A 14,659-nucleotide genomic window follows, 5' to 3' on the forward strand; every position below is an offset into this window, starting at 1 on the left:
CTTCCCTTACACAATTGCGGCATTTAAAGTGGGTGAACACAACTTGTAGGAAGTTTCATGAATGAATGTGGTCTGACCCAAACCGACCTCACCCCGTTTTCTCTGTCCCACCACATTACTTCATTTCAAAACTGGTTTGATTTTTGTACATTGCATGATAAATTATCAGAAACCAACTTGGTGGAACTGAACTCAACAGCATGAAACATCTCCATCGGAACCCTTCAATACAGTTTCTGTTACCGAGCAGAGGTCCACTAATCTGCTATCTAAATTGTCATATCATCCTTTTTTTCTCTTTTTTCCGAGGGAGGTGGGCAGAGGAGCCGGCAACGACTGGTGGCCTGTTTGATTTGGGCGCTAGCTAGACGGAAACGGACCATTCAGCAGGCAATGAAAACACCAACGTTCCCATGAAAAACAGTGTTAACTTTTCTTTGCGGTGCACGAGCCCTCATCCTCGACAACCAAACTTTGGGAATGTGAGCTTAATGCAAAGAAATACGACCAAATTTTTACACGAAACTTGACCCGTTTGAACATCAGAAAAGCCATTGAGTCATCGCTTCGTTGTTGGCAACAGTGAGTTCATGTCGTGGTTGTTTAGGCTGCTAGTTAGGCCTCTGCTATTTTCTCGGTCGGTGGTCCCGTGAAAATTTGATCGAAAGTGGTTCAAATTAGCCGTGTTTGGAGATTCGCCACCTGTTTTCCATCGCACCCTTCCATCGTGTCCAGCAATTTGAAATGGTGAGTTTGCGGCGATGCGTCGGGGATGGTGGTGATGAGTTGCACCTGTCAGGTCAGCTGCTCGGCAAGGCTTTCTCTCAGCTGCAGCGAAGGTACAATCGACGTCAGAGCGGAGCCGAACCACCAACACCACTAATTACATCACCATTTCGGTGCTCGCAATATCGTTGTGAAACCAATCGCAATATCGACATAAGCATTTCATGAGGAAACTGACAAGCGAATGTTGTGATAGATTTGTTTTGCATGAGCTGTCATTGAAGGTCCTCAAACCAAGTTTTGTTTATTTTGATTTTTACTCGCTTCAGGATCCGAATGCTCCGTCTGCAGACCATGGTCCTGGCCATGGTGTGGTCCATTGTTCAGCTCATGGACCTCAAGCGTCCCTAACACTCCCCAGCATTAACAGCAGCGAGCCAAGCTCATCAACTATGGTGGAAGAAGCAATGGCAGCTGGTGCATGCGGACCTCCAGTTCCTTACTCACTGGTAAGATTTGTATGTTAAGAATCTTAGTTGTTCATAGCTGGTGGTGTCAGTCAGCTTGCGTTGAGTAGTGCGAAGGCAGCTGAAACGAGAAGTGGCACTTGAGACATGGTACTTCCGTCTTTGCTCCAAGAAGCAGCCCTTGGCCCAAGCCCGCACCCTTCTTGCCATACTCCTGTCGTTGTTTCTATACCCGTTGCACTACAATTCCAGAGCTACGAAATTCCTCCTCCGATGGCGGACTTCTCAGCCCCACCACCATATGAGGTAGCCACCAAACTGCCAACCTATGATGAAGTCCAGAGGGAGAAAAGCCGTGAAGTGGAACTTGGTTTGCCTCCAGACATGCCTCCAGTAAGTTTTGAACTAGACATTCTTTCGACACTCATTCTTAACGATGATATGATTTAAATGGTTCATGCTTTGTTTCCTGAAATTCAGCAGGGGCCTGGACCAAGACCACCTACTGCTATGCCCATGTTCTTGGCAATTGATACTGAAACTCCCGATGAATCCAACAAAGCAATGCTAGGAACTGACTTCATGTTCTTCACTGCATTTGTTGGTTAGTAATTCTTCAAAAGAAGATTACTTTATTTGAACTATTAACTTTCAAGTCAGTGTCTTTTTATACCTTTGTTTCTTCTTTCTCAGTATCATTTCTTTTCAACTGGATTGGCTTCCTTCTGCTGATGTGCTTCTGCCACACAATTGCTGCCCGATACGGGGCTCTATCAGGATTCGGATTGTCATTGTCCAAGTGGACCCTTATTGTGAAACGTTCATCTGATATTACCGATCATGTCTGGCTCTACTGGCTGGTCATGTCATTTGGTATGATGTTTTCCCGTTTTCCTATTTTGTACACATTTTTATTGGCTCTGTAACTGAGAGACTAATGGGTCTTTATCCCTGCTCCAGGTCTGCTGATTTGTATTCGAGCAATCATCCACTATCTGAACATCAAGCGTGGATGGCAACTCTTGTCTGGAAATCCACACGCTCAGGAAAGGCTACTGTTTTTCTATTGAAAACACACCTAAGTCAAAAGGGGCTGACCTATATCCCTCAGCAGGGCTATGGCCTTCTATATTTATTTTTTGCCATTTTAAATTTGTGTTTGAGAAAGAAGCAAGACAGATTTTTGCTACCGAGTCCTGACTGGTTGAGGGCATCAAAGTTATTCCAATCAAATTTTGTTGGCTCAGATTTTTTTAAATTTCTCATCATTTTTCAATTTTGGGAAAACAGAAGGTTAAGGGGAGATTCCTTGTGAGGTTCCATGTGGTTCACAGCTTCATTGGAAATTCCTGTGTCAACAAAGATGATTAATTAATTATAAAGCTTTTGTTAGTTGAAAATTCAAGCTGGTTATCTATGTTCTCTTTTCTATATGTTAGTTCAATATTACATTATTGGTAGCCACACATCTGCAGTAATAAGTTTATTTCGGGACATGATAGTCACTAAGGGACTCGAAGGAATGAATCTGTACTTCGTACCATGTTTTAAAGGGACAGCCTCTTGCCTTCCAGAGATGATGTTTTTTAGGTGTTAAGTGGAGTTTGTCTTTTGAATGTGTCATACAGTAGTTGCACTATTTAATTTTTAAGTGATTTCTTATACTTATTCTACTCTTCATTCTTTAAGATTTTATGGTGTGTAAATTTTAATCCAATCAGTTCAACCTGTTTGTCATGTTTCTCTTACCCTCCTCACAATGTATGCAGTGTCTTTAGTGATGTTCTTGACCATTTTTTTTCTGACGCATTCCAAAGCTTTTTGTTTTTCTTTTGTAAGCTCTGAAAGGAACCAGGAATTCCTGTAATTGAATGACATTTTGGTGAAGAACAAATGCAATTGGAATATTTTATGTCATGTTATTTTAATGATGAGAATTATTGAGGTGTCTTATGTGGTGGGGTTTACCTTTGAAAGGGTTTCTTGATTTTATCTGTCTGTCATGTCAACATTTTTCCATCAATGTTTTTCAAGTAGACTGTTATTGTTTTTATATTTGTTTTTGTAGCATCATGTTTTATTATGGCCACCCCGCAGTCTTGCGTACTATATGGTTGCCCTGCTAAGGTGGTGCTTGTTTCTTTGGTATTTTGCTTTGTGATACTTCAAAAACATTTTAATATAACTCACATGTAGACTAAAGCTGCAATTTTTGATCTAGTTGCTATTCAAAAAATCAAATTGATCTTATCTTGTCATGGCTGTGTGTTAGATAACCTTATATTTTAAAAACCTGTATATGTTAACTTTGTTTCCATCTTTCACTTTCTACATGTGCATATCAGTGCACAAATGCAGCTGCTTTTTTTTAGTCATGTGGATAGAGATATTTACCGTAAGTGTGCAATTTAATTAAGTATGAATAAATGCTGTGGCCACATTCAGTGGTCATATTCTCTCATTTGGTGTACAACTTCTGAAATCACTTTGTAAATAAAACAAGATGTAAAATTCTCATTATCGTGGTTAACTCTCAACCAAGCTTTATTACATTCATAACAAATAACTGTAACGTTGGTAACTGAAACAATGATAGATAATAATCAAAATGAATACAAACTTAAAAAAAATCTTATGTCACAACTCAAGACAAATGTAAAAACCTGTCAAGAAATATAGGATGGTACAAGTATACCTTCAGGACTGAAATTAATGGCAGCCAAGTTCATGTTAATAAATGGCTATGGCACTTACTCCAAACCACTAATTGAAACAAAATGAAGTACATGTGGTACAGAATGTTAAGGGAAATAGCACAAAAAATTAGGCATGACCTGTTTGAAATGAAATGAAGTAGATGAGTAATTAGCCTAACATGCCTTGGCAACACTTAACTTGGCACTTAATGATTGAAACAATATGATAGATTCTATCAATTTGCACTGACACTGCACAGAAAAAAAAGTTCAGGTTTTGACAAAAAAATTTATGAAATAACTACAAAACAATAAAAAGAGGTTACCTTATAAAAATATGGTTTAAGCTCTTTTAAACTTCAAATATTTCTAGCTAAGAAACATATCATTTAGAATATCACAAGTGCATAAGAACTTTGATACACACATGCTTGATACTGTCCCTTCTACAGAGGATGCACTTCAGGAATGAGAACTGTTCTCATACAATGCAAAACAATCAAATTGAAAAAAAAAAAAAAAACAATAATGGGGAGTTTTGATTCAGACACAAAAAATCAAAATACACATGGACATGCAAACAACAAGGGAACAGGACCAAGCTGAACTAGTATGAGCATCACTCAGTCTTCATGCATTACTGAGCAGTCCGTTCTAATCTGACACTCAGTAATATTTTAATCTTCATTTTTCTTTTTTCACCATGCAAAAAGAGCCATGAAGGCTAATATCAGGTACATAGAGGAACTGCTTTTGATTGCGCTTTCCTTTCTTCAACGGATCTTCAAAGATCAACGAATACTAGAAAACAGCTTCAGTACCGATTTATTTTCCTGCAAATGGAACAAGATTGTGAATTACTCCAAGGCTAGAACTGTTAGACAAAACATAGAAAAATGTTGAAACAAATTTTTGAGCACCTTTTGAGAACCTGCTTTCCTAAAAACATTCCAAAACCTTAGAGTTCCTTCACCAGCTCCTGTGACAATGGATTCACCACATGGAGACATAGCTAGGTATAAGACTCTATATGAATGTCCAGTCAGTTTTGCAACTTGGACTAAACTAGGATATTTCCAGACTAATATTTCATTTTGAGAGTAGCCATGGGTGCTAACCTACATGTAAGACAAACAAAGACATATATAAGACGCTTTTGCCAGCAATATTGTAAGATGGCAAGTACAAAAATACTTACGAATTCGTGCGTGTGCTTGGACCAAATAAGATTGCACACTTGACTGCCTGTGTCAATGCTTTGCTTGGGCTGCCCAGTCAGTGTATTCCAAAATCTAATATGACGATCAGCAGTTCCACCACCACTGGCTAAAAGACCATGTTCATGGGGAGACCATGCAATGGCTGAAAAATGAAGTCAATGTAAGTGTCTAGTGCCCCTCTTGAAAGACAACCAACATAAACCACAACCCTCAATAGAAAGTTGAAATCAACTGATTAATGTCACCTTTGACAGCTGCTATATGTTGATTGTATGTCTGGACAGGCGACAGGGAGTGGCAATTCCACACATGAAGGCGGTTGTCGTTGCCTCCTGAAGCCAAGTATTGTTTATCGGGAGACCATTTCAGACCACAAACCTGAGATGCAACAATCAGAGATTAGCAAGAAATAATAAGCCCAACAAAGTTAACACAATATTCATTGGAAAACAGTGTATACCTCTTGTCTGTGGCCTACAAGTCTTTTGTCTGGAACCAAAGAGGAAGTCCGAATATCTCTTAAGAATATGTCTTTATCTCGGCTGCCAGATGCTAAAATATCACCATTCCATGCAAGCGCCCCAACTCTTGTAGAATGGCCTACTAATTTGTTGACTTGCTTGTTCACAGCAACATCCCAGATTTGTACGTAACCGGTGTTAGTGCCAACAGCGACTAAATTTCCCTGAATAATGAAATAAAGCAAAAAATGACTAAGCCAAAGCTAACTACACAATAGAACTTAAAGAAAATAAATGATGAGAGTTCGTACCTTGTCATTCCAAGCAACAGATGTAATCGTGTTATCATCAGGTGCAAGATCACAAAGTCTTGTGACATCACTAGAACTAGCACTCCACAGATACACACTTGATGCCAAACCAACAGCTAAGACATTTTCAGAGGACCAATCAACTAGATTCAAGTAAAAGTCGTCTTGAAGATCAGGGGCATCCAAAACCTACAGATTGATGCAAAACTTAAATAAGTTCATTGCCCAACTCATCAATTAATGGTAACTGCTTAAAGTGGCAGAGTAAGCTACAAGTACCTTAAATGGCATAGTGGATATCTTCTGGGTAACTTTTAGTGGCGACCGGAGCAGAAGTTGACTCTTGGTACTAAGGGGAGAAAGGGAGTATGGAGATGGTGGGTCTGGAATTGCGGGCAGGTACTGGAAAATTAAATAAATGTTAAAGTTAACACTACCACAAAATTTGGAACCAATAAAGACATTATTAATATCATCATCAACCAACCTCAAACAAATTTTTGCTTTCCTGTGGTTGCTCATTTCCTTGTCCCTTCAATGAATCTATATTGGCACCAAGCAACTCATTCTTCAAGAGACACCTGTATGCAGTGCCGTCTCTCCTACTCTCACCATTTTCTCGAGAAGTTTTTTCATACGTAGATGTGGTTCCATTAGGTGCATACTGGAAAGAGAAACAAACATTGTAAGCATACAATTTGCTTAAAAGATTGTTACAAAGTAAAGCTATTTTACTCACAGAAAAAGTAGCAAATCGAGATTCCCAACTATTATCTCTTCGGGAGGGGATGAATCTGTCACCACCAGGTGATTGGAAACCCTTGCGAGGAGGAGTCTGTGCAATACAAATATACAACTATTAGCATTCTGGCAACTACATATACCATCATCAGATGAGATGAATAGTTCCATTATAAATACCGTAGGTGGTGTTGTTGTTTGATTTAAAATACGATTTTCGTATTCCTTGTTCAAAAACATGATGAGATACTTGATCTTGCTAAGTACTTTCAGCTCAATGGACAACTGGCATGATCACCTGCGAAACAAAAAATGGACAACTTTTGAAAGGGAGGTTATTCAACACATCTGTTTTAGGAAGGGATGTAAACAAAGGGAGCACTATGAGAAAGAGAAAGATAACTACAAGAGAAGAGGAACCGTGAAAAAACATGTGGCTTTGATGTCAGTGTAACAAATACATCTATCGGCCTTATGGGGATACGTCCAAAAGAAACAGTGGATGATTGTTGTTACATTTTGGAGGTTATGATGCAGAAATGAAAACATATTTTCATTAAATACAAAATTATCATACAGTGTAAACTACTTTCAAGGATCTAAATGAAGAAGACAACTGTCATTTAGATTAAACAGCCGCAACCGCGCTCCGCATCGAACAAGTTAACAACAAAATGCATTCAAATAAATACGGGCTGCAGAGCCAAAACAAGCGGAACATAAAATTACCTCGGAGGAGGAGGAGGACCAGTCTCACACCCACGCAGAGGGAAAACAAATAGAGTTCAACCACACGAGGAAATACGATCGTGATTTAAATGTTTAAACGAGTTGAATACATGAAGTTTGATTTCACTGGCACTCGATAAGCCGTTAAAACTTTGACGATGTTACAACTACTCACCGACAGAGGGCGTGGGTGTTCCGAAAGCAAAAGAAAGGTTGCACGTTTGGCCGCTAGTGGCGCTAGTGTAATGTAGCCCCTCCAAAACACTTTTATTTTTACAACGGGGGATTTGAAAATCAATGAAGTCTCACAAATTTGCAGCTCTCATACTTATAAGCTCCCGATTTTCATATCCACGCTGTTCGACTTCCGAAAATCAGTTAAGATTTGGGCTTTTGCCTGGGTTTGCCTCTGGATGAAAAGTTCACAAGGACTCAAAATTTCTCATACGATTAGACCGGCATGTGGAAGAGGTTATGTTGTTCATAGTAAACAAAGTGAAGAGCCAAAAACGCTGTATTTCGTCCGTCATTATTTGTTTAATGCTGTCGTCACATTGAATTTTTAGGGTTGAAAATGTCTGTTCAATTTTCTAAGGTGTGCTCTTTGATTTTACTTGAACATTTTGGAGAAATAGTTGAGAAAGTTGGCACAGACCTGTTTCAGTGGGGTCCCAAGCCCTTGACTTTGATTGCCTCCTCTACAAAATTGTCGATTGACAAGGTGAGCCTGATAACATGCCACCTCCTTCAGGTCTTTGGTTTATTTACCTTACTAATTTTGAAGCACTGACGACTGAATCTGTCTAGGTAAAACAATCTCTGTGCGTCCTCCTGCAATACGGGCTAGCAAGTTTTGCAGCGGCCAAAAATGGACGGATTGCTGAGTACTCTCTTCTTCCAGAAAAAGTTTTCTCTCTTCTTAGATATCCTAGGTTGGTTTAAAATGTCTTTCCCTGGTACTGATAAAGTCTCAGATGACAATAACTTTTATCTGTTTGTCCTATAGGTACCTTTACCTAATCAAAACAAAGTTTGGTGTTGAGGCTGAGATGTTAGTGGAAGAATTTCTAAGATCAGGATATGATTCTGCGTCAAAAGTCATTCTCCGGGCAGCTTCACGACTGAAAGAGACGAGGCCAGGTAAGATTATCATGAACTCAAGCATATATGTAGTTTGTGTAGAAACAATGTATTTTTTACTTCTAATGGTGTTCTTATTTTTTCTGACAGGCTCTGAAGGAGGCTCCAACTTTCCTTTATTAAGAGACAAGTTTGTCTTGCTGGTTAATAAACAATTTCTTGTGCGCTGTCCCTCACCTTCAGAAAACACTGACGGGAAGGCGTCAGCTGTTCCTAATCTTACAGCAGAGAAAACTCAGTTGCACCTACCTCCAACTTTAAATATTAAGTCACTGACGCTACTGCAAGAAGGTGAAACTGCTGATGCTGGTGACATAGGGGTTTATTGGAGTGTAAACTTTGACCGGTTTCATCAAGACTTTCGGTGGGAATCCTATTATTGGGTCATTAGATGCCTCTTTGGTCTTGTCAAATATCTAATGTTCTCTTTTTTACAATCTCAGTGACCAAATCATAGTTTCGTCTGTATCCAGAAGAATAGATGAAAGTGCCAGTGAAATTTTTCGGTTGTTGCTGCAGCTCATGTACATCCGAACCGAACCATGGGCTAGGTCATCAAACTATATCCCATATTCAGAACTTCGGGATACCTTAAGAAAAAAGGATCCACAGTCACCCATACTATTGCACCTGGAACAGTATCTGAAAATTATTGGTTGGTCAACTTAGTCTCATCTCTCTAAATTTTTCACACTTAAGCTATCCAACTTCATATCATAACATTATTATGTTTTTATTTTCCAGAGGCTGATTCTACTTGTTTCTTAACTCGTGTTGGAGATAGTGGAGGTGGACAGTTCTGCATAAACATGTATAAAATATTTGAGGCTCTTACATGGACATGCATAGAAAACATTATTGTGGAACGTTTTGGATCCAAAGCAGCTCGAATATTCAGGTTAAAAAAAAACTCAGTCCTTAAATTTTTTCTCGTTTTATTGATTGCTAATACAAAACAATGTTTTAATATCTCAACTTTTCATTACAGGCTGGTAAAGGCCAGAAAACACATTGAGCAAGAAAAAATCCAGAAGATTGCCATGATCCCTGCCAGAGAAGCAAAACAGCTAACTTACAGATTATTGCATGAGAATTTCTTGCAATTACAAGAGATTCGAAAATCAATGGCAAACAATGCTGGTCCAAACAAAATGTTCTTCCTCTTTCACATTGATCTAGAAGAGGTATGAATCACAGTGTTTTAAATACAGGCTGTATCTTACATCTCGCCTTCTTTATGTTATCTTGATCTGTTGTTTAAGGTGGCCCGCATGGTTCTTGACTTCAGTTATAAGGCTCTTTATAATGCAATGACACGCAGGGCCCATGAAAGTGATGAAAATAGGAGACTAATTGAAAAGAAGCAGAGAATAGACTCAATAGCTCTCAACATGACAGAACAAGGAGCAACACCAGACCAGTTACAAGAGGTAATATGATTAATAATAACAACAAAAATAATAATTTGATTTGCTTTCACTGATCAGTAATGTAACTTTATTTGCAGATTGAAGAAATGATGGCACCCCCAGAGGTGGATCTTTTAAACAAAGTGAAGAATAGGGTTCAAAAATTAAGTGAAGCTGAACTCCATTTAGAACAGACAATATTTCTTATGCAACTGTTTTTAAGCTACAATCAGCAATAGTGACCTGAGATAATTTTTTAACCCTTGGAGTCTCACAGAAAAAATTGTTATAATATGGTGGGAAGTGGGCATACATCTGCCACGTGCCATTTAAACAGTGCCTCCTTATGACGTTTGTATGAAGTTTCGCTGTCAATACCTTGTTATCATTTGTTGTAATTAGAATTGGGAAGTATGACATTTTTCAAAAATCAATTGCCTTTTCCGTGAATCTGATGATTTGATGCACAATGTAGGACATGGTGATTTGATGTCACTCTGTCTCTGTCAACACCGTCCCCTCACTGCAGCGTGAGTTAGTGCTTATACGACGGACGTACGCGCGCACGCACACCCAGTGTGGGCCCACGTCTGAAGGGGGCGTGTGGGCACACTGGCCGACCGCCTCGGATGCGGCCCGCGGCCCGACCTCGAGGCCCGGGACGAGCGGTTCCGCAGCGCCATTTGGTCGCTCTGTCTCTCTCTTGCCACTACGGGACGCCTCGAGTCTCACTCCGGAGCAGCCCGACGCACAGTGGGCCAGAAGACCGGTGGAGGCGGCCAAAACTCTAGACGCGTTTTGAGCTCCAGAGTCGCTAAATGGGACTCGAACCGAACGTGTGACCCCACCAATGGATTGCTCTCCGAACGAGGAATCCATTGGTGGGGTCACACGTTCGGTTCGAGTCCTGTTTAGCGACTCTGGAGCTCAAAACGCGTCTAGAGTTTTGGCCGCCTCCGCCGGTCTTCTGGCCCACTGTGCGAGGGGCTCAGGGTGTAAAAGGGAGCGGCAGCAGGCCGATTCCGCGCGTCATCCTGTCTCTCTCGCACTCGCGGGGCGTCCCGCCTTGCGTCCCGCAGGCCGATGGGGTGCGAGGGAGGCGCTGCGACCGAGGCTGCGTTTGGAGTCGCGCCACTGGCAGGGCCTGGCAGAGCCCCAGCGGCGAGTCGTTTCGGACTGGGGGAGGGGGAGGGGCGGCAGCTGTGCCGCTCTTTTCAGCCCGGGCGGCGCACAGTGGGCCAGAAGGCCGGTGGAGGCGGTCAAAATCCCATGGCTTGCTTGCCGACGACGGCTGCCGACGGCGAGAAGGCGGCGGCCGGTGGCGCTTGGAGGCGGCGGGGAGTCGCGGCGCCTTGGTTCCCCCCTTGGTTCCCTCAGTACCGCAGCCAGCTGGCCAGCAGGCAGGGCCAGCAGGCAGCCCCGGGGGCCGCGCCGCCGAGTGTCGCGCGTAGCGTAGCGTAGCGCCCCCGAGCCCCGCGCCGCCGTCCCGTCCGCGCCATCCTCGCCTCGGCGCCGCGAAGCACCGCGAAGCACCGCCAAGCGCCACGCAGCCAAGCCGCGTCGGCCTGGTCAGCGTCGTGGCCGCGGGTGCGCGGCCCGTGCCGCCGCCGCGTGCCGCCGGGCCCGCCGGGCCACCTAGCCGCGTCGCGGCGTCGCCCGTCGCCCCCTCGCGCGGCGCGGCCTGCGGGCACCGCGATGAAGAGCCGGGCGTGCGGCTTCGAACAGCGACGCCCGCGTCGGGCGCGCTGACCACCCTGGCCACTGGTCGGTGACCAGGCCAGCCTCGAGTTGCACCGCGGGCTGGAGCTCACATAAAGTAACGCCCGCGCGCACAGTGGGCCAGAAGACCGGTGGAGGCGGCCGAAACCCTAGACGCGTTTTGGGCTACAAAGTCGCGAAATGGGACTCGAACCGAACGTGTGACCCCACCAATGGATTCCTCGTTCGGAGAGCAATCCATTGGTGGGGTCACACGATCGGTTCGAGTCCTGTTTAGCGACTCTGGAGCTCAAAACGCGTCTAGAGTTTCGGCCGCCTCACCGGTCTTCTGGCCCACTGAGAAGCAGGGCTCGGAATCGGCCCACTGCCTTGCTCTCGCGGTTGTCATTGTCACGGAGCGAGTTGGCCTGCAGCCCCTGCAGACTGATTCCGAGAGTCGTTTTCGTCGCTCTGTCTCTCTCGCACTCAGGGGGCACCCCGTAAGGGTGCGAGAGACAGAGCAACGGAGACGACCCTTTTGCTACCTTGAAACGGCGTGGCCCTCATTGAGGCCACTTCCTCGTCCGGCTCCTCGCCGGTTTGCGAGACGTCTGGGCCCAGTTCCGATTTTTCGGCGGTTGTCAAAAAACACATGCCATCAACCCCATTTTGAATACGAAAACAAATCTGAATCTGCGGTTAAATATGGGTCCAGCTGCTGAGTGGTCGAAATAGCTTAGCAACACAGGAGTGTGCGTTAGGCTTGACTTTGTTTTCGTCTAATTTTGTTTGACGGGCGTATTTATAGGCAGAGGCCTCCTTGCCCGCTCCCTGCCCCATCTGAAAGATAAACTGATGGTTACCATCTGATGGTGGTTTGACGAACGGACCAGGCTGTGCCTGCGGCTCATTTAAAGCGAATGTAGTTCATTTGTACAGTGCGTGTCGAGTCTGTTGAGTCTTCACGCCCGGGCCGCCACTTCCAGTTTCAAAAAGCCGTTCTCGTCGCTCTGTCTTTGTCGCACTCGTGGGACGTGCCGCATGGGTGCGAGAGAGACAGAGCGCCGCGCGATTTGACCCGCCGCACAGTGGGCCAGAAGACCGGTGGAGGCGGACAAAACTCTAGACGCGTTTTGAGCTCCAGAGTCGCAAAATGGGACTCGAACCGAACGTGTGACCCCACCAATGGATTCCTCGTCCGGAGAGCAATCCATTGGTGGGGTCACACGTTCGGTTCGTGTCCCATTTAGCGGCTCTGGAGCTCAAAACGCGTCTAGAGTTTTGTCCGCCTCCACCGGTCTTCTGGCCCACTGTGCGCCGCGGCCCGTTGGCAGTGTACTTCCCGGCTGCATTCTGCAGGGCGGAGGGCTGCAGTTTGCAGGGCGATGAGGTGCTCGTTCACCTTGACCCGGGCCGCGCCGCTATGCGCCCCGCTCTGGTACTGCGGCGTGACAAGCTGCAGACTGAGAGTCTTTTCGTCACTCTGTCTCTCTCGCACGCTGGCGACTCTCGGACGCAGCCTGCTGGCGTAGCGTAGCAGCGCACGGCCCGCTGTGACGTCGACTTGGCACGGCCAAAGATCGGGACGCCGAGCTGACGCTGAGGTGCGGCGGAGGAGCGCGGTGCCGACGCCGAGAGAGACGGGAATATCGCCGCGCCGGCGGGGGGGTTCGACTCCCCGCAGGGCCGCGCGATGCTTATTTTTTTTCCACCGCTGATGAGGACTCGAATCCAGCATATGACCCCACCAATGGATTCCTCGTTCCGAGAGCAATCCATTGGTGGGGTCACACGCTCGGTTCGAGACCCATTTAGCGACTCTGGAGCTCAAAACGCGTCCGGGATTTTGGCCGCCTCCACCGGTCCTCTGGTCCACTGCTCACCATCGTCCTCCCCTTGCAGGCATGGCGGGGCGCGGCGGGCTGGCGGTGCTGCTGCTGGTCCTGGTGGCCGCGCAGTGGGCCGCGCGCGCGGAGGCCAAGTCCTCCAACCTGTGCACCAAGTTCCCCAGCTTCTGCGACCAGTCGGAGCTCGACGACGACAAGAAGGGCCGCTCCACGCACCAGCGGTTCGCCGAGACGAAATGGAGGAAGCCCAAGGGCGAGGCGGAGATCAGAGGTGAGCGGCGCGCAGTGGCTTCGCCCCAGAAGACCGTCGCTGCGGCCGAAACTCTAGACGCCTTTTGAGCTCCAGAGTCGCTAAATGGGACTCGAACCGAACGTGTGACCCCACCAATGGATTGCTCTCCGAACGAGGAATCCATTGGTGGGGTCACACGTTCGGTTCAAGTCCCATTTAGCGACTCTGGAGCTCAAAACGCGTCTAGACTTTTGGTCGCCTCCACCGGTCTTCTGGCGTCCAAAGGGTTGCGCAGCCTGCCTGGGCAGTGTACACTGCAAACTCCCCGCTCGGCCTGACAGTGCTGTCTGTGGCAGGGCACCTGGTGGCGAAGCGGCCGCTGAAGGACGTGGAGGCCGTGGAGCTGGACGACGCGGCCGCGCTGCGCGCCGCCACCATCCGGGAGGCGGAGGAGAAGCTGCGTCTGGCGGAGGGCGGCGGCGGCGTGCGGAAGGGCGCCGACTTCGACAAGCGCAGGACCGTGGAGGACGCGCGCAGGAAGGCGCACCTCATCAAGGAGGCGCGGCGGAAGCGGCGGCAGCGACTGGAGGAGGCCGAGGCGGAGGTGGGTGTTGCCGCAAGACCGGTGGAGGCGGCCAAAAATCCCGGACGCGTGTCGAGCTCCAGAGTCGCTAAACAGGACTCGAACCGAACGTGTGACCCCACCAATGGATTGCGCTCCGAACGAGGAATCCAATTGGTGGGGTCACACGCTCGGTTCGAGTCCTGTTTAGCGGCTCTGCGGATGAGTCGGCCTCCACACTGTGCGGCCGCTGGAGCCGCTGGAGGGGAGCGCCTTGCGGGCGGGCCCGCCCGTCGCGCTCCGGTGCGTGGCGGGTCGGCCTACCCTTGGTTTCACAGGCGCTCGTGGAGGGGGGACCGTCCTTCGTGACGATCTGCCGCACTGGTAAAGCAAAGGCATACGTGCTTTACAGCGTAGCAG

General features: G+C 46.3%; 3 protein-coding genes across 8 annotated transcripts; 2 read left to right on the plus strand and 1 right to left on the minus strand.

Moving 5' to 3' along the window:
* The first annotated feature begins 573 nt into the window (after window positions 1–573).
* Window positions 574–3,710, plus strand: LOC117644497 (NEDD4 family-interacting protein 2). 4 transcript variants are annotated; one of them, XM_034384017.1, is made up of 6 exons: window positions 574–747; window positions 1,056–1,235; window positions 1,446–1,586; window positions 1,677–1,797; window positions 1,887–2,066; window positions 2,154–3,710. In XM_034384017.1, the coding sequence occupies exons 1-6, from the start codon at window positions 745–747 to the stop codon at window positions 2,261–2,263; spliced, it is 735 nt and encodes a 244-aa protein (XP_034239908.1). In that variant the 5' UTR covers window positions 574–744; the 3' UTR covers window positions 2,264–3,710. The 4 variants fall into 4 exon arrangements, with proteins under 4 accessions (XP_034239908.1, XP_034239907.1, XP_034239910.1 ...); XM_034384016.1 differs by having other exon boundaries at window positions 575–747; window positions 1,674–1,797; XM_034384019.1 differs by lacking the exon at window positions 574–747 and adding an exon at window positions 772–839 and having other exon boundaries at window positions 1,674–1,797.
* On the minus strand, window positions 3,700–7,639 carry LOC117644496 (fizzy-related protein homolog). 3 transcript variants are annotated; one of them, XM_034384013.1, is made up of 11 exons: window positions 7,527–7,639; window positions 6,803–6,920; window positions 6,621–6,716; window positions 6,369–6,545; window positions 6,161–6,283; window positions 5,882–6,070; window positions 5,570–5,794; window positions 5,355–5,487; window positions 5,088–5,251; window positions 4,810–5,007; window positions 3,700–4,722 (listed from the first exon to the last, which is right to left on the minus strand). In XM_034384013.1, exons 2-11 carry the CDS (start codon window positions 6,860–6,862, stop codon window positions 4,681–4,683), a joined length of 1,407 nt encoding a protein of 468 aa, XP_034239904.1. In that variant the 5' UTR covers window positions 6,863–6,920; window positions 7,527–7,639; the 3' UTR covers window positions 3,700–4,680. The 3 variants fall into 3 exon arrangements, with proteins under 3 accessions (XP_034239904.1, XP_034239903.1, XP_034239906.1); XM_034384012.1 differs by lacking the exon at window positions 7,527–7,639 and adding an exon at window positions 7,352–7,520; XM_034384015.1 differs by lacking the exon at window positions 7,527–7,639 and adding an exon at window positions 7,200–7,311.
* An 85-nt stretch (window positions 7,640–7,724) lies between these two features.
* On the plus strand, window positions 7,725–10,334 carry LOC117644495 (DNA-directed RNA polymerase III subunit RPC3). Its single transcript, XM_034384011.1, has 9 exons — window positions 7,725–8,072; window positions 8,159–8,283; window positions 8,358–8,491; window positions 8,582–8,855; window positions 8,935–9,146; window positions 9,236–9,389; window positions 9,480–9,675; window positions 9,754–9,921; window positions 9,999–10,334. Exons 1-9 carry the CDS (start codon window positions 7,926–7,928, stop codon window positions 10,137–10,139), a joined length of 1,551 nt encoding a protein of 516 aa, XP_034239902.1. The 5' UTR covers window positions 7,725–7,925; the 3' UTR covers window positions 10,140–10,334.
* Window positions 10,335–14,659: the final 4,325 nt, after the last annotated feature.

Source organism: Thrips palmi, unplaced genomic scaffold, assembly GCF_012932325.1.
Source record: "Thrips palmi isolate BJ-2018 unplaced genomic scaffold, TpBJ-2018v1 HiC_scaffold_18, whole genome shotgun sequence".
NCBI lineage: Eukaryota > Metazoa > Arthropoda > Insecta > Thysanoptera > Thripidae > Thrips > Thrips palmi.